The 19,978-nt window shown below is 41.2% G+C and overlaps 2 protein-coding genes across 2 annotated transcripts in view; both read right to left on the bottom strand.

Annotated features, from left to right (window-relative positions):
• The window catches only part of LOC125886156 (NACHT, LRR and PYD domains-containing protein 12-like), a 91,815-nt gene that overhangs the window by 64,076 nt on the left and 7,761 nt on the right, over positions 1–19,978 (bottom strand). The gene's annotated exons all lie outside the window — the stretch shown is intronic.
• The window catches only part of LOC125883202 (ribonuclease inhibitor-like), a 7,060-nt gene continuing 2,005 nt past the window's right edge, over positions 14,924–19,978 (bottom strand). The window contains exons 2-7 of the mRNA XM_049567423.1: positions 19,718–19,888; positions 19,338–19,511; positions 18,213–18,383; positions 17,833–18,006; positions 16,706–16,876; positions 14,924–15,425 (exon numbers count right to left, since the gene is read on the bottom strand). Of these exons, the coding sequence (XP_049423380.1) occupies positions 15,194–15,425; positions 16,706–16,876; positions 17,833–18,006; positions 18,213–18,383; positions 19,338–19,511; positions 19,718–19,888 (1,093 nt within the window). The 3' untranslated portion in view covers positions 14,924–15,193. The remainder of the gene's footprint in view (positions 15,426–16,705; positions 16,877–17,832; positions 18,007–18,212; positions 18,384–19,337; positions 19,512–19,717; positions 19,889–19,978) is intronic.

The following is a 19,978-nucleotide window of genomic DNA, read 5'->3' as shown; positions in this document are numbered from 1 at the left end:
AACAATTCAGTCATTCCAGCTCACGTTTCGTACAATAGAGTTACACACATATGACAGCATAACAAGAGTCAAACAAAAGAGACAACAATCGAATTAACAATAAAAAATAAATACATTTCTTGGTGACAGACCTCGTAATCCCATGAGAATTGTAATTATAATTGTTGTGACAGATTATTGGTTGAAATTTCTGAGTGTATAGGCCTTATTTGTAATTAACTTCAGACAAGGGGACGTGCTTTGGTGATGACGTGTGTTTCAGACGTTTATTTTTGTTAGTAATTCTAACATACGCCGTCGTCACGTCGCCGTCGATACACGTTCTTTCAATGCACTCGCCGTGAAGTCGCCGCCGGTCTCTCATCTGCTGTCCCATTCACTCCCATTCAAACATCCACACGGTCAGGCGGTGACGGAAGGGGAGGTTGCTCCTCCTCCTCCTCCTGGTAATCCTTGCATTGGCACTATCCACCCGCCATAGCCTGTGCACTGATGGTCCCAGCTGCTGTTTGTCCTGCGCTAATAAACCAGCGCTCGTGCTGCCTTCACGGACCGGAGGAGGGAAAAAAGACACTGTGACGTGGTATGAGGCTCGTGACCCTAAAATATAGACTCGGTGATCAGCAACATGTTATTGGAGTTTGAAACAAAGAGAAACTTATAATAATACAAAACAAAAAAAATATATATATAAAAAACAAAAAACAAAGTTGGAGTTCTGAAAAAAGAGAGAATTATAATAAAATGTAAAAAACAAAACAACATCTTTATAGGAATTTGACATTAAGAAAGAATTGTGATTCAAAAAATGTAATTATACATTTTTTATTGGAGACAAAATAAAAAGAGAATTATTATAAAAATAAAAGCATCGTATTGGAGTTTGAAATAAATAGAGAATAATACTGTTGAAAAATAATAAAATAACATTTTGTCTGAGTCTGAAATAAAGAGAGGATTATTATAATAAAAAATAAAAAGAATACAAAAAACATTTTACTAGATGTTGAAATAAAGAGCGAATCATAATAATAATTTTAAAAACATTTAATTGGAGCTTGGAATAAAGAGAAAGTTTTAATAATAAAAATAGCAAAAAATAAATTATTGGAGTAATTTTGTGACATCGACAGGACAGAAGTTTGGTCTTTACAACAAAAGTTTCTCCTGATTAATGAGGTCAGAGAAGTTTCATCTCAAAAGATCCACAGATTTTATTCACTACATGTTTTGGGGAGTTGTTCCTGATCAGCTGTGAGGGTCCAAAGGACAGAGGGATGTCGTCTGCTGTAAAGCCTCTGAGGCAAACTGTGATCTGTGATATTGGGCTTTATAAATAACATTGATTGATTGATTGATTGAATCATGTGTGAATAAAGTTGAAAGGTGACGCTGCTCTTTTTGTGAATCACATCCTGAAACTTGCTCCCATTTATTGTGTCCTGTAATTTCACATACGCGCTGAGGAAAGATATCACTCAAATTAAATCCATTTCATTTCACTTGTCGCTAAATTTCACATTCACAAAATTTACAAACAATAAATAAATTCTTTGCATTTATTTACTTGTCAACAGTTTCTTCCTCACAAAACAAAAAGCTGTCGAGATGATGAATGTACGAACTATCTTCACAATCCTCAAGTGAACCTTTGTCACATTCACTCACGTCTTTATTTTTACTTGAATATATTTTACATTTATCTTGCTTTTGTTTTTAGTTTCTTTGCTCATTAAATAATAAAAATGTACTCGGTGATGAACAAACCAAAATGTGCCAAATCATGTCCTGTTTCAAAGTCTTTTTTTTTTAACTTTCTGTTCAGTCTCAGTCTGTCGCTCGTCTTTTTGCCAATTTACTGACGCTGAACTTTTTTACCTTTGTTCAATAAAGATGAAAAATAAAAGCTGAAATATAAACTCAGTCACTCAGGAGGTAAAATATTTGATATTTCTGCTGAAAAACATCAGAATAAAAGAACAGCAGATTCAGATTTACCTGTAAGCACTCAAACTACAAAGTTTAAATTTCATGTTTGAAAAAGACAAATGAGCTTCAGCAGCAAACAGTGAGCGGACATTCGTCATCATACAAAGTGCAAGCAAGAAAAATGAACCATCACAAACAAATATATGAGCAAATGATTCTATGCACACATGCACATAACTGAACATATTTCTGATGCTTATTCTATTGATGTGTGTACTGTGGTGAACACATTGTATATGATGAATGTGACACTGCTTCAAACACATGTTTGTATATCTTTACACACTTACAGACTCAGCACAGTGAAGATATATATTTTATTCTTCATATCTAATGTACTGGTGTTAACGTTGCAGCATGATGCACATTGTTATTTCTGTTTCATTGTATGACTTTCTATCTACATACTTCAGAGGTCAAAGGTCAGAGGTTCATTTATTGTCACTCAGTACATGTGTGCACACTACAGAGCCAAATATGTGCTCCGGTCCTGATACAATAACAAAGGCAATAAAAGAGGATAAAAAACACATAAAAACATGTCGTGCAGTTGGACGGTCCAAACTAGTGTCCACAAGATGGCAGCCAATAACAATAAAGATAATAAAGTGCAGTTGGTCACATAGTCAGTGGCTTACTGCAGGTAGGGAGGACAGGGAGTTCACCAGCCTCAGCGCCTCGGGGAAGGAGCTGGATTTCAGCCTTGTTGTTTGGCTGTTAGGCTTCTCAGCCTCCTGCCAGAGGAGGAGGGCAAACAATCCGTTAGCAGGGTGGGTGGGGCCCCTCATAATGCAGGAGGCTCTGCTCCTGCACCTGCTGATGGAAATGTCCTGGATGGAGGGGAGGCAGCAGTTTGTTATCACCCTCTGCCTCCCTCTCAGTTCCCCTACCAGACTGTGATACAGGATGTGAGGATGCTCTCCACTGCACTGAGGCGTTGCTCACACCTCTATTTTCATTATTCTCACTTCTGATAACTGTCTGTTCTTTCCATCAGAGCGACTGTGCGGACTCATCGTTTCCCTTCGTTGATCAGTCAAGTATTTCTGATTGTGATACAGCAGCCTGTCACAGGGGCGTAGATACACACAGTGCAGGCAGTGTGGCTGCTCTGGGGCCACTGGGGGGAGGGGCCACCCTGGATATCTTCCTGTGCTCAAAGAGGAATGATTAAAAAAAGAATATTTCTAATTCAAAGACGGTGACATTTACTGTATGTGTCCTTAAAAGGGAAAGCCGTCTGTGTCACGGTTTGCTTTTTAGTTTTTAAAACAGTCAGCAATAAACAAAATGATGTGCTTTAAAATCTATAAACAGACTATAAAAACTCTTGAATGAAATGATGAATTTTCTTTGATATTTTTGTGCAGTGATGAATGCTGGGTAATATGTATGTTGATGCTGTCCCAAACAGCTAGGATCCAGGAGCACAGCAGGAAGATGAGCTGCTGAGTGTGTGTGTTTGTGTATTTTTGTTCTGTCTTTTATAAATTTATCACCATTCTTCATTGTTTAACTCTCTCTCTCTCTGCTCATCTCATCATTTATATTTTGCTGATTTTCTATCTTTTTAATTTCATTTCAAACTCTGTTTGACGGACTGAAGCTCGTGTGTGTTGCGTTCACTTTGTTTCTGTGTCTACGTCTTTTTCCCGGACTTTTATCGGAGGCCGTGAAGGCAGCACGAGGCGTCATGTGACTCCCAGCGGCAGGATACCGGAAACGGAGCGAGAGACTTTTCAAAGTGGAAACACAGACGGAAGTGACTGTTTTCACGTTAACGACGTCACTCACGTTCATCTGCAGGAGAAACGTTTGAGGAGAAATCCACCTGAAAACAGAATTTACACTCAGACAGTGAGGTCACACAGACACGCGACCACACCGTGACGTCACCGCAGGAGGACACGTTTGTACACTGTAAAAAACAAAGCAAAACGTTCAAACCTTCAGTGTCTCTGCTGCCTGACACGTGACCTGAGGGAAAGTGCTGTCACATTTATTCTGTCTCTTTATAACAACGTTTTATTCATTAGACTCCAACAGGAAATGTTGTCTGTCAAAATAAAAGTCTTCCTCCACATTAAAGTCAGGTAACTGATAAATACCGAAATGTTGGAGCCAAACATGAAGCTCCTGAAACACTGACAACAACAGAATCACGGCTTTTTGTTTAATGTGATATGAATATAATACAACACTCACACAGCTAGTGTCATTTTATTTTAGGGTGGAATTTCCCTTGAACATGTTCACACCCTGAACAACAGCAGAGAGATGCTCACTTTATGTTTCTGAACCATGTTTGTTTCTCTTCATTCCTGAATCTGAAACTTGTCAGTGATGACATCATAGTTAGGGGACTAACTATTATTAGGGGCCAAGCCCGCGGGGCCTGGGGAACGCGTATGCAAGCAGGAATACACAGTGCGAGGGAGGGCGGTGCAATTTGGAGGGTTGGTCCAGACCCCTGCAGGGACCTCAACAATTACACCCGTGCACCTGCAGGGGGCGCTACAATCTAGGCATGTAACTCCCACACTGTATGTCGCACACTCAAAAGTGTTATATCCATGGCTGCATCCGAAAGGCCCACTGGCATACTGCATACTACTCCTCCCTACTGAACAAGTTGGGTCCATTCGGACAGACTGAAAGATTGGTGGGAAAGCACTCCATCTGCTGGCAGAGCAGAGGTACTGCACCAAAATCTGAACGCACCTGTGACTGTTGAAATTGTCCAAAAATGAAGCTGGCCACTCTTTACCCACCAGCAACATGTCTGCAAGCTCTCTCATGCTTCTCAACATGCAAAATGCGAGGCGTCGGCGAGCCAGAGCTCCTTTTGCACATAATAATTAATTCACTGCCACAGTAAACAATGACATGACATGCCACACTTAAAAACTCTGCACTTTGAAGATCCTTTATATTGTTTTTGAAATAATCCAACCTGTTATGGTGATGACAACCATCATCACTTCTCATAAGTGTCACAACGCTGACATCATGTGTCAATCAAGTGATTAGTTCATTGAATATCAATATGTAGATGCAGCATTTCCACCAGCACATTGTGTCATGTGTGTAGGCTGAGTCACTTTGAACACCTGTCACCTCACACAGCACAATGACATCCAATAAAACTGCTCTGCCATGATGTACTGTCATTATGCCAAACTTAATCATCATTTGTTTTAACAGTACTAGTATTTATTATTATCATTACTTGTTTGATTATTGTTGTTTGTTGTTGTCTTTTGAATGTCAAACGAATGTGAATGTCCAATATCAAACTAACTTAATACCGGTATAAAACAGACCGCTTTGTTCATAATCATATCAGCAGAAATACATTTTTGACCAATGAAAACTGTGTGTGTTGATAAAATGTATGTTTGTGCAACTTAAATCTTTAGCTTGTTGCACATAATGAAGGAGGCGTACAGACCTATATGTATATATATATATATACATATGTATATGTATATATATACATATGTATATGTATATATATACATATGTATATGTATATATGTTTTATATCTTGTATGTATACACATATATATTACACAGTGGTGATGGCAGTAACACCCTTAAAATTTTACACACTCTCAAATATTATCATGAAATATTTGTGGAAAAATCTTTTTGGGTTTAAGGTGTAGCCCTGCATTATGCTCTGCCATCATACAAACAAATACTACATATTATATTGTTTTGTTTATTGTTTACAATCCATACTCAAAACTAAATTGGCCTTGACAGTTTCAATATGTGTGTTCTCAACATTGTCGGTATCAAAGTCAACGAATAACAGAGAATGTGTTCATAAACATGGGAAGTTCATAAATAAACCATCACATCATCAAATTATATCAGTAGTCCTGCACTGAATGCTGTAGAAATTTATAAGTACATGCTGGCATGTTCACAGACCTCCCATACTAACACTGTTGAGGGGATATCTAGGTGGCGCTATAACAGACAATTATGCTGCTTTTAATTCTTCTCAATTCTTTGGTTTATGCATATTCATAAACTTTATATCCACCACAGATTTTCAATGGGAGCTGGATTTTCTGACATAGGCCCACTCAATTCTGCCTATTTCTGTGCTCCTGCAGCCAAGTTCTACTGGCCTTGGATGTGTGGCAAAACCTATCTTGTTTCAAACATCCAGTTGTTACCTACAGATTTTGTCCAAACTGCATGAAACATGTGGGTTTGGAGATGGTCCTGATCTGGTTATGAGTTCAATTTTGCCATCACAGACAGTGAGATTATGAACAACAACAAAATGTCTCATGCATCCCCAATACCATGATACTGTTGCTACCATTTTGTCAGACTACATTATATCAACATGAAACTTAAGACACTTGTTTCAGACCCTCACATTAGTAGGAGGAAGATAAAGCTGGAAACTGGACTCATCTGACCACAAATCTTCTTCCAGTGGCTGTCCAGTTCTTGTGTAAACCCAGAAATATCACGGGACTAACCTCTGTCTCTCATTGATCAAAGTGGGCATAGCCTTTAGGACCTTAAGCCGTGATCTAAAAGCCTTTGGCACTTCAGTGCGCACTCCCCAGTTTGGTGAATACTGCTGCTCGAAGCTCCTGTGATGTCATTCGGCGGTTTTGCCCCCGCCACATGCGGATCAGGATGCGGTCATGGGCGTGAAGAAACCCTTGGGGAGGCTTGGTGTTCATAACTGCTTACAGTTCTAGTTATTATGATTATTATTAGGAGCCGAGCTGACAGGACTGCATCTGCACTCCTGTTGAAACTGAAGGGATTATTAGGTGAGAATGCTGCAGAGCTTTCTCACTCTGTTATTCTACACATTCTGAGCCACTTTTTGTGTCTACTTTCAAATGTGCTGGCTTTATTAACACTTCATTCAAGCATCAAAATGTTCAGCTCAGTTAATAAAAGAACGTGTTCATCACTGTACCAACATGAGCCAATACTTTCCAAAATTGTCTTCATGTTTTTTATTGGAATGAATCAATTTTAATTTTTAATGGCACTTTTAGGATTTTTCAAGCATTTTCAATTCCTATGTCTTGCACTTGAAGACCTAAGAGTGATTCTTAATGCAATATTTCACAAAGCATCAGTACTGAAAGCTCCACTTTTTACCATGTATATATATATATATATATATATATATATATATATATATATATATATCTTATATATAAACTGTGGAACATCTCGATCCTTCAGTCCATGCTGGCTTGAACCCCAGAGCTGCTGCTTGCTGCTGGACTCTGGCAGTTATTATCACATTGCATTTAAATTAGAGACTGAGAGATTTAACAAACTGTTTAAGGACTGCACTGTTTTGTTTCCACAAGCCTCAGACACTGAGCTCAAAGTGTGAACCATCAGTGTTTTTAATTCTCCTCCAATCAAATGTGATCACCATTAAATGAGCCTGACACAAACTGTAACACAAAATATCTCATCACTTAACAATAATTGATCCATGTTTTATAGCATTAACCTGCAGATGGTCTCTATCACAAAGCTAACCCAGACTTGTGTCTGATTTAAAGTGAATAGAATATATATTACAGATCAATAATCACAAATACACAATAAGAATCACTGTGTTTCGTTCCCTCACATACCGTTTGCCTTCTGAACAGAGGAGCAGGTTGGTCTACAGAAGATCACTCATTTAAAACCCATGTTTCTACAGTAGCGCTCCTGCTCGGACAAACCAAACAGTGACTCTAGAGAGACATTTTATCATGTTGGACGCACCACAGTTTCAGCTGGTTGCAATACTGTAATCCTCAGCAGGGGGTGCAATTAAACCATGAAAATGTAAATGATTTCTCAGCATATTATATACTGTACAGAGCACATTAAAGCACAATCATGCTCAGCAAAATGGCATTTTATTTCTAAACAATCATGTTTAAAATTATGAACTCAGTGGTCTCCTCTGTCAGGTGGAGCTTCTCCAGCAGGAGGCGCTGCTGAGGCAGGAGGAGGTCCAGATGGACAGCCCGTGGTGCATCTGCAGAAGAAAATCAGACCTCTGCTGCACCAGAACAGCAGCCATGATCACTACAATGAGGCCTCAGTACTGTGAAAGCAGTTCATGCTCTTCCCCAGGATATCTCCTCCTCCTGCATACTAATTTGGCTCTGACTCACCCGTCACATCCAGCGTCTGGATAACTGCTGCCAGAGCTGGTTATGAACTAGTTCAGTCAACTGGCCACTGGGTTTTCCTATAAACATGGGAAGCACGTTCATGTGAAAGAGCTACGGGGCTGTTATGATCAGCTGAACTACTGCACTGAATGGCTGTGAAATTTATCACAATGAAGAGAACCAGCTTCATAGGACACAGAGCCATACTAACCTGAATTGACAGATACTCCAAATCCTAGGTGGTCGACCTCAGGTTAACAGGTGACACAAATGTGTTTATTTCTCTCAAGACTCATTTTTCTCCTCTGGACATATTCATAAATGATTATTTCACTGCGTATTATTGAATACAGCTGGATTTTCTGACATTGGTTGGTTCGCCCCACATTTCTTTCGCCATAGCCACTGGTAGCTGTGTCAAACCTTCTACCTATGCCAGTCTCAAACTGCCTATGTGAAACAGTTTCACATTGAGCTGGACCTGATCTAAAGTTATGAAAAGGATTTTGCAGACAGAATGACTGACTGACAGAATGACAACACTGACAGTTTCGTGATGATGTACAGCATACCATACCATGACTTGTCAGACTACATTATATCAACATGAAACTTAAGACACTTGTTTCAGAGGTCGGAGCCACAGCCATCGTGCCAACTTTAGCCATTTTGGCCACATCTGTTGTAAACCCAGAAATATCACGGGACAGTCGGTCATGATTGGTCAAAGTGGGCATGACTTATTGCAACAAACACATTCAGCCTTTGGCACTTAAAAATCCATTACGGTGAATACTGCCGAGATGCCTGTGTCCTGACGCCCCCAATCGTCCTTTGCTCCATGGGGCGTGGAGGTCGAGCCCTCAGAGAGGTGGCTGTTCACAAGTTACAGTTCTATATTATGAATTATTAGGAGCCGAGCACAGACAGGCGCTTTATGTGATGAAACTGAAGGGATTATTCATTGCCTTATAGAATGCTGCAGAGTTTTAGGAAGTTATTCTACACAAAAATTCTGACCACTTTTTGTCACACTACTCCCTCCACATTTTTCACCATTAACACTTCATTCAAGCATCAAAATGTTCAGCTCAGTTAGGACATGCGTGTTTGTATTGTCAACATTCACATTTCCCAAACTTTCCAAAATTGTCATCATTTTCTTTCCCGTTGGAATGAACGGAGGGAATGTTCAAGTCTGACACAAATACCAGGTTTTTCAAGCATTTTCAATTCCTATGTCTTCATCAGATAAGATGAGCGTACAAACAGGAAGCATCAGTAGAAACAAACACAAAGCAGTGTGTAAGTACGTATCAGTAAAAAGAAAAGCACGTGTGGGTGTAATAAGGACAGTGTAGAAAACAAAGAGCAGTGTGATGAGCAAACAGTCAAACAACACAAAGCAATATATAAAATCATATCATAAAGAGCCAGACTGAGTGGCTGATTTCACATTACTGACTGATGGGACTGTAACGACATCACTCTGAGCAGTGACACAAATCACAAACAAGAGCCAGTAACAAAGAGATGTACATGTGAAACATAAATCACTCACAGTCCTTTTATCATGAGTCCAGAGTATCTGCCTGTCAGCAGTGCATTCACCTAGGCCTGTTTCATGATGCAGCTACAGTTTGTAGTTACACAGACTGATCAAACTGATAAACAGGCAAAGTCCTCATGAGCATCACAGTAAACCTGTAAACATAACTCACCAAAAGCGCTGCAGGCGGTCAGCTTGCTGCTGCAGCCAGACATGGAAAATGATTCATCATCATTCTGCATGTTATTATATTCATGGCTCATTATACTAACTGTGACATTTCCTTTGACTGCAGAACACTGACTGACTGAAATGATAAAGGACAGAGCTAGATTCAATTCAGCTGTTAACCTTCTTGGTTTAGTCTCAGATCAGGATCTGCACTCACTAATAACCGTTACCAATGTCACCACAAGTTATTTATAAGAGTACATGTCAGTCGGGTGGGTGATATGACCTACAATAATATCAGGATATTTCAGGGTATTTTTGTGATGATGATATTCTTGACAATATGACAGATTCAGGTGAACTATTTTATTAAGAAGATAGAATCACAACACAATCAGTAAAAACAAATGATGTTTATGTCTTCAGTGACAACAACTGGACTTTTAAGTAATCCAGAGTCAGATTCAGATCCTGTCACAATATTAATAGTTCAACTAAATCAAATCTAGACTAATTACACTCATGGCTGAAATAAAACAAATGTTCCCGATCACATATATAAATCAACAGCTGATCTAACCTTGTGTGTTATGCTCTGCCATTTCTCCTCTAACCATCAGGCTGTAACCTGTGACAGGCTGTTATGCTGAGGCCACTGTGTCATGGAGTTTATTCATAGGTTTCCATCAGCAAATGTGTTTTTAACAGTGAGAATGATTCTCTGTTTCTGCCCAGGGACCACAGGTGAATGAGCTCCCTATAGCTAACTCTGGTGCAGCTAACATTCAGGGACGCCACACTTTATTCCACACTACTGAAGCTGCTCCTCTTTTACTGGAACCACAGAGGAGTCAAATAAGTCTTCACTGTCAGCCAGGCTCGTCATGTGCCGTGGTAACAGTATGACATCAATATGTCAACAAGTCAAACTGGCCTGGGCTCATGTCTGGAAAATGTGCTCCTGGGCTCCCTTAATATGTGAGAATCACTGTGGCTTTGCCAGGTCCAGTATCTTCTGTGTGTCCGGGTGGTAATGTGGAGCAGGTCCTGGTCTACTCTGGATCACCATGAGTGTGCATGTGCTCTGTCTGTAATCTCAGCTGAATCACAAACCAAACACTGACTCTAGATAGAGACATTTTATCATGTTGGAGAATTTCAGCTGGTTGTAATCTGTAATCCTCCTGCTTTAATGCACACTGGCCGATGGCTTTGTCTCCAAATGATTGTAGCTCCATGAAACAAACACATTAAAGCTGGAAGCCTCTGTGTCTGCTCCACTGCTGTTACTCTGACTCTCGTTTCACTCAGTGTTTCTCATTCCTCAGTTGCTGACTGCTTCTGCCTGAGCTGAGCTGAGCATGGGCTGCGCTGCTGAGGCAGGAGGAGGTCAGATGGACAGTTTCCAGCCTGTCCCTCTGCAGAAGAGGATCAGACCTCTGCTGCACTTCCTTAAATGATGTCACTATCTCAGATCAGCCAACATGGCCTCTCTGTACTCTGAGCAGTTCATCTTGCAGGATATCTCCTCCTCCTCTGTGACTCCGCTGTGCATCCAGCCATCTGGATAACTGCTGCTGTGAATGGGTTATGAACCTGTTTTCCAAATCTGTGTTTTCCTATCCCACGTGAGCTTTTCTTCACGTCAGTAATGCTGTAGGTGACTTAAGTCTCGATTTCACATCACAGTATGAACCATGGTGATTTATCACAATGAGCCTCAAAACCAGACACAACTCAGCCCTGAGAGCAGAGTTAACCCTGAAGTGACCTCAGACTGCAGTGTTCACAGCTCCACCTTTTAGTCCAGATCTGTGTGCTAGGTTAACAGAGTGACCAAACTGTTTATTTCTCTCAAGACTCTGTTTCTCCATCCACAACTGTTTCTGTTAAAATGAATTATTTCACTGCTTATTGATACATTTCTGTCAGGTTGTGCCCCTCTCCATGAGCTACTAGGTTCAGTGCCATGTTAGGATATTATTTTGTCACCTTCTCCTCAGCTGCCAGTCCTCAATGCCTATGTGCAGTTCTGATTGAAAAGTTTTCAGTATTGATTCCTGAGAGAGGAGACATCAGGATGCATGACTGACAGTGACTTTCACACCTGACAGCTCATTTGGTCTGGACCAGGAAGAAAATGATCCAGTGTCTTTTATCTGGTCCGGTTCACTTCATCACTGTCAGTGTTTCTAGTCCACAGGGGATTTGTTCTGCCTGTAAATTTTAGCCATTTGGAAGCATTTTTCTGGATCATAGCTCAGCTCGAGAACTCTGAGTTGTGAATTAGAGTTAAATTTCTCCAGTCACTCACAGCTGCTCTCTGTTCAATATATCTACCTGAGAGTAAAAATCCATTGTTTTATTAGGCCTAGTAACAAATGAACACTGTCAGGTGTCTGTTTCAAACATGTTTGATGGGCTCAATACACTGGATTATAATTATGTGTCTGTTCTATGCCTACTTCTGTGTGTGATGGGTGAAACCCGGCTCCATCTACACCTATGTTATGTTTCATTACACGCTTCCACCAATATTCATTTTATAGAAGCTCAGTTTTAAATATACCTGAATGTTTTCAACTTTTGCCAAGAGATGGAACTTTAGATATTGGTCCCCAGTGGATTATGTTAACCCAGTTTCATGCAGATCAAACAGTTATTATTAAAATCTAGGAAGAGATCCATTTGAACATTCATTCATTCATCTTCTAACCGCACAGACAACCATTCACACTCACATTCACAGTTTCAGACAATTTAGAGTCACCAAATGTAACCTGCATGTCTGTTCTGTGAGAGGAAGCCAGAGTGGAGAGAACAGACAAAGAACATGCATGATGTCACAGAAGTTGACCTTTGACCAGGAACAAATCACGTCATCACTCATCATCATTTGTGTCCTGACCGACACACCATCCTGTTTCCTGTCAAAGCCCAGACGAAGTGGCCCTGCTTAATGACACAAATCACAAACAAGGAGCCAGTAACAAGGGGAGAGATGTACATGTGAAACATAAATCACTCTCACACGTCCTTTTATCATGAGTCCAGAGTATCTGCCTGTCAGCAGTGCATTCACCTAGGCCTGTTTCATGATGCAGCTTTTTACAGTTTGTAGTTACACAGACTGATCAAACTGATAAACAGGCAAAGTCCTCATGAGCATCACAGTAAACCTGTAAAACATAATCTCACCAAAACGCTGCAGACGGTCAGCTTGTGCTGGCCTCAAATACCTGGTAAATGATTCATCATCATTCTGCATGTGACAGCATTCATGGCTCATTATTTACTAAGACATTTAGGACGACTGCAGAACACTCCAGACTGAAATGATAAAGGAAGAATAACAAATTCAATTAAAAACAGCTGTTAACCTTCATTTGGTCAGATCCAGGATCAGGTCTGCATTGACTTCAGACTGGAACCCAGTGCAGCACAGTCACTCTCTCAAGTTAAACTGACAGAGAGCCAGTCTGTTGGGTGATAAAACAAGTTTGAACTTCAGGTGGTAACAGACGACCTGAAGCTGAGCTGCAGCTGCAGTCTGTGATGTTTCATGTCTTCAGTTTGTGAACAACAACAACAACAACAGTAACTCAGAGTCAGATTCAGATCCTGTCACAATATTAATAGTTCAACTAAATCAAATCTACCACTAATTACACATTTAAACAAATGTCCCCTGGGATCTATATATATAAATCAACAGCTGATTTCCTTGTGTGTTTTTATGCTCTGCCATTTCTCCTCTAACCATCAGGCTGTAACCTGTGACAGGCTGTTATGAGACAGTCACATATATGGAGTTTATTCACGTAGGTTTCCATCAGCAAAGGTTTGTGACAGAATCAGAGAGGAGAGGGAGAGACGCTGTGCTGCTGCCAGAGGAGCCGCTGAATGAGTTCCCTCTGAGCGCTAAGAGAAGGAAAACATTCAGGACGCCACACTTTATTCCACACTACTGAAGCTGCTCCTCTTTTACTGGAACCACAGAGGAGTCAGGAATAACTTCACTGTCAGCCAGGCTTGTTGTTGCCGTGGTAACAGTATGACATCAAAATGTCAACAAGTCAAAATCTCTGGGCTCATGTCTGGAAAAATGTGCTCCTGGGCTCCCTTGTATGTGAGACGGCCTTTGGCTTTGCCAAGGTCCAGTATCTTCTGTGTGTCCGGGTGGTAATGTGGGCGGGCCTGTCCTCTCTGGCCGGCCTCGGGGTGAGTGTGCGATGTGCTCTGTCTGTAATCTCAGCTGAATCAAAGCTGGCATCACCCAGCACCGCAGGGAAAAATTCAGCGAGGAATTTGAGCGTGTTACAGTTTTGGGCTCCTTCTTTAATGCACACTGGCCGATGGCTTTGTCTCCTGCGTCTGGTCTCTGGGTCGAGACATTTGTCCTGTATTTTCTTACATTCCTTGGCGATATCTCGTTGTGTCTGCTCCACTGCTGTTACTCTGACCATCGTTTCACTCAGTGCGTTTCTCATTCCTTGGCAGTTGCTGACTGCTTCTGCCTGAGCTGAGCTGAGATGGGCTAGCTCGCTGGCTGGCTTGTGTATGGTCTGCATGTCCGCCTTCGTCCCTTTACGTAGAGAGGATACGTCTGCTTTAACTTCCTTAAATGATGTCACTGTCTCAGCTTTTATCTGAGCCAACATGGCCTCTCTGGAGCTCTGTAGTTCCTCTCTGTATCTGCAGAGAGTGTGGCCACCTGTGAGGTCTCCGCTGCGCTATCCGCCATCTTTGGACTGCTGACTGTGAATGGAGTTACTGTTTTCCAAATCTGTGTTGTCTTTCCCTTACGTGAGCTTTTCTTCACGTCAGTAATGCTGCTGTAGGTGACTTAAGTCTCGTTTCACAGCACAGTATGAACAGTGGTTACATGAGCCTCAAAACCAGACACAACTCAGCCCTGAGCAGAGTGAGCGTCCTCTACTGACCAATCAGACTGCAGTGTTCACAGCTCCACCTTTTAGTACCACATCTGTGTGCTAGGTACCCCAACAGAGGGGGGACCAAACATGGGGGCGAAGGCTTCTGTTGGGACCATCCACAACTTTTACTGTGGGAACAGAAACTATGAACCGTGCTGCTCGGTGGAAACAGGGCTTTACAGTCAGGTTGTGCCCCTCTCCATGAGCTACTAAAGGTTCAGTGTCTATGTTAGGATATTATTTTGTACAAGCTTCTCTCCTCAGCTGCCTAGTCCCCTGATACCCTCTGACTTCTGATTGAAAAGTTTTCAGTATTGATTCCTGAGAGAGGAGAATCAGGATGCATGTAAGGTGACTTTCACACCTGTAGCTCAGCTCATTTGGTCTGGACCGAAGGAAGAAAATGACCCAGTGTCTTTTATCTGTCTATTCACTCTCAGTGTCTCTAGTCTGTTAGATTTGTTCTTCTGTAAATCAGTCAGCAGCTTCAGACCTCTTTCTCCTGGATGACTCCTGCTCAGCTCGAGAACTCTGAGGTGTGAAGGGTTCGACTTCAGAGCCGAGGCCAGATACTCACAGCTGCTCTCTGTGCAATATGACAACCTGAGAGAGAAAAACATTGTTTTATTACCACAGTAACAAAGAACACTGTCAGGTGTCTGTTCAAATCAAACATGTCGACACTGATTATAATTTAGGTCTGTTCTATTAGTTTCTTCCTCTTCTGTGTGCTGTGGTGTTCCCCAAGGCTCCATCTCAGGTCCTATGTTATTTTCATTACACGTGCTTCCACCAAGGTCTGATTTTGAAAAATACTTTTTTAAATATACCTGCACATGTCCTTCAGTCTCTTTTAAGAGATGCGCCAGGCGAGCGGCTCCAGTGGAATGAATAAGCCCCATTTTGGCGTCCGAAATCTAGTTATTATTAAAATCTAGGATTTAGATCCATGTCTGTGAAAACATGGATGCTTCACACACATCTTCCCCCGACAGCACAGAAGATTTATACAATCAGCACAGTTTCAAGATTAGAGTCACCAAATGTCTCCCCGTCTGTTCCTGAGATATGACTTTAAATAATGGACAGAAAAGAACATGATGATGTCACAGTGAAGTTGACCTTTGACCTTTTGGATATAAAATGTCATCACTTCATTATTTTATCCTGTTAGACATGTGTGTGAAGTGTCCTTCAGACATTGCGTACACGAGACCAGGACAGACAGACGGACAGACAGGTGGATGGACAATGTGAAAACATAATGCCTCCGGCCACGGCTGTCGGCTCAGAGGCATAAAAACTTGCTGTAGCGATGGCAGGACTCCAGTCGAATGTAAATCAAGCTTTATTGGTCTCGTCCGGCACTGAACCGCCTATAAACACTTAATTGTTGTTGAACAGTTTGTTTTAGATCGGATGAATCAAAGCAGTTATACGTGGATTTTGTTGCCTTTGGACAGAGACAGGCTAGCTGTGTTCTCCAGTCTTGATGCTAAGCTAAGCTAACCAGCTGCTGGCTGTAGCTTACTATAATATTTAGCATAGAGACATGAGAGTGGGATCAGTCTGAACATTTGACTTTCAGCAGGAAATGAAGTGTATTCCATAAAATGTTGAACTGCTCCTTTAACCCCCCCAACACTCAGTTCAGTCATGGATATATATGACTAACTGGCTGCTACTGAATTATATCTTACAGTATGTGTCTCACTGAAATGTTCTTCCTCTACTTCTTTGGATGAAGCCGTACAGTAGAATCAAAGTTTGTGTCTGATTAACACTGAAGTGAAAATTAGAATAAAGATGAATTAAATTTATTAATTTACACAGCTGGTGTCCAGAGAAGGAAGAATGACAGGAAACTGTCTGAGAAGTCTCACCTCAGTGTCTCCAGTCTACACTGGGGTTTCCTCAGCCAATCATAAAGCAGCTCCGCCCCCTGGTCCATCAGGTAGTTGCCCCTCAGGTCAAGCTCTTTGAAATCAGAGGAGCTGCTGAGGGCAGAGGTCAAAGGCCGACAGCATCCTGCTGATAACCTGCAGGAGTTCAGACTGGAAGGAGACATTTAAACACAGATTTCAGATCAGTTTGTTTTGTGTTGGAACTTTTTGTGCATCAATAAAAATAAAATGTAATAAATGGTTTATAAGACACTGTAATGTATTTGTCAGCAGACTCAGTGTTTATTAATGTATTAGTTAACTCTTACTTCTCCTGTGAAGGCCAACAGGAGGCTGCTGTATAAACAGAGAATGAAACACAGCTGCAATAATAGAAAACATGTCTTTGTGACAGGGTCGTTGTTAAGGGGCTTGTTCTGCGTGTGTTTTAATCCTTTGTTGCACATTTTTCTATCTTTCTCTTTGTTCTTAGTGTTTTTATGACGACTTTTATCATTTGACTGTTTTTACTTGGATTGATTTTGAAATCACTGAATCCCAAGATGGCTGTGCCCCAGTTACTGCATGCAACAGTTTTTTCCTACTGCCCCTGAAGTGAACTGGTTTAAAGAGATATTTAATAGGTTTTAATTCTTCTGACAGCTGTCTTTTATTACTGATCTTATGGAATAAATCTTTTAATCTCACTTGTGTTTTTTAACTCTGCTCACTGCTGATTTCATAAGAACCTGTGGAGCCTCACATGGAGTCCTTGGGCTCCTTTAACAGCAGGTGGCGCTGTGGGTGCCTTTATTTTTGAACATCTTTCATGTTTCATATTTGAGTTGAATCCAAGCTATTGATTTTTATTGGGCCGGCCACATCTTCACAGGAGAAGTTGTAATGATGACAGAAACTCTACATGAATGAACACTTAGAAATCTGTTCTATGTCAGTCCAACTACATTACAGTGTGTGATGAGTCATTGATTTATTTCAGAATAATCTAAACAGAGGACTTTTAGTGTGAAAATGGCCTCAAATACCTGAAAACTGTCTCTGCACACCTGAATGTGTGACAGCATTTGCTTTTTCACTTTTATTTCAATAATGACCACAATACTCACCTCAGTGTCTCCAGTCCACAACGTGGCTCTGCCAAGAACTCACAAAGCTTTGTGACACCACCGTCTCTGAGGTCATTTCCTGTCAGATCCAGGACTCTCAGGTGGGCGGGGTTTGACTTCAGACTGGAACCCAGTGCAGCACAGCCTCTCTCTGTAAACTCACAGTGAGTCAGTCTGTTGGGGAAAAACAGTTTGAACTTCTAGGTGGTAACATGCAGTGGCAGCTCCAGACCCTGACCTCTGACCCAGCAGCTGAGCTGCAGCTGCAGTCTGAGTCTGACTGACACTGAAATGATCTCAGATTAATAATTAGACATATTATTTACACAGCTGGTGTCCAGAGAAGGAAGAATGACAGGAAACTGTCTGAGAAGTCTCACCTCAGTGTCTTCAGTCTACACTGGGGTTTCCTCAGCCAATCAGAAAGCAGCTCCGCCCCCTGGTCCATCAGGTAGTTCCAGCTCAGGTCGAGCTCTTTGAGATCAGAGGAGCTGCTGAGGGCAGAGGTCAAAGGCCGACAGCATTCTGCTGATAACCTGCAGGAGTTCAGACTGGAAGGAGACATTTAAACACAGATTTCAGATCAGTTTGTTTTGTGTTGGAACTTTTTGTGTATCAATAAAAATAAAATGTAATAAATGGTTTATAAGACACTGTAATGTATTTGTCAGCAGACTCAGTGTTTATTAATGTATTAGTTAACTCTTACTTCTCCTGTGAAGGCCAACAGGAGGCTGCTGTATAAACAGAGAATGAAACACAGCTGCAATAATAGAAAACATGTCTTTGTGACAGGGTCGTTGTTAAGGGGCTTGTTCTGTGTGTTTTAATACTTTGTTGAACATTTTTCTTTCTTTCTCTTTGTTCTTAGTGTTTTTATGACGACTTTTATCATTTGACTGTTTTTACTTGGACTGATTTTGAAATCACTGAATCCCAAGATGGCTGTGCCCCAGTTACTGCATGCAACAGTTTTTTCCTACTGCCCCTGAAGTGAACTGGTTTAAAGAGATATTTAATAGGTTTTAATTATTCTGACAGCTGTCTTTTATTACTGATTTTATGGAATAAATCTTTTAATCTCACTTGTGTTTTTTAACTCTGCTCACTGCTGATTTCATAAGAACCTGTGGAGCCTCACATGGAGTCCTTGGGCTCCTTTAACAGCAGGTGGCGCTGTGGGTGCCTTTATTTTTGAACATCTTTCATGTTTCATATTTGAGTTGAATCCAAGCTATTGATTTTTATTGGGCCGGCCACATCTTCACAGGAGAAGTTGTAATGATGACAGAAACTCTACATGAATGAACACTTAGAAATCTGTTCTATGTCAGTCCAACTACATTACAGTGTGTGATGAGTCATTGATTTATTTCAGAATAATCTAAACAGAGGACTTTTAGTGTGAAAATGGCCTCAAATACCTGAAAACTGTCTCTGCACACCTGAATGTGTGACAGCATTTGCTTTTTCACTTTTATTTAAATAATGACCACAATACTCACCTCAGTGTCTCCAGTCCACAACGTGGCTCTGCCAAGAACTCACAAAGCTTTGTGACACCACCGTCTGTGAGGTCATTTCCTGTCAGATCCAGGACTCTCAGGTGGGCGGGGTTTGACTTCAGACTGGAACCCAGTGCAGCACAGCCTCTCTCTGTAAACTGACAGTGAGCCAGTCTGTTGGGGAAAAACAGTTTGAACTTCTAGGTGGTAACATGCAGTGGCAGCTCCAGACCCTGACCTCTGACCCAGCAGCTGAGCTGCAGCTGCAGTCTGAGTCTGACTGACACTGAAATGATCTCAGATTAATAATTAGACATATTATTTACACAGCTGGTGTCCAGAGAAGGAAGAATGACAGGAAACTGTCTGAGAAGTCTCACCTCAGTGTCTTCAGTCTACACTGGGGTTTCCTCAGCCAATCAGAAAGCAGCTCCGCCCCCTGGTCCATCAGGTGGTTGTAGCTCAGGTCGAGCTCTTTGAGATCAGAGGAGCTGCTGAGGGCAGAGGTCAAAGGCCGACAGCATTCTGCTGATAACCTGCAGGAGTTCAGACTGGAAGGAGACATTTAAACACAGATTTCAGATCAGTTTGTTTTGTGTTGGAACTTTTTGTGCATCAATAAAAATAAAATGTAATAAATG

Source organism: Epinephelus fuscoguttatus, linkage group LG3 (genome assembly GCF_011397635.1).
Source record: "Epinephelus fuscoguttatus linkage group LG3, E.fuscoguttatus.final_Chr_v1".
NCBI classification, from domain to species: Eukaryota; Metazoa; Chordata; class Actinopteri; order Perciformes; family Serranidae; genus Epinephelus; species Epinephelus fuscoguttatus.
This window is presented reverse-complemented; position numbering and strand designations above follow the sequence as displayed.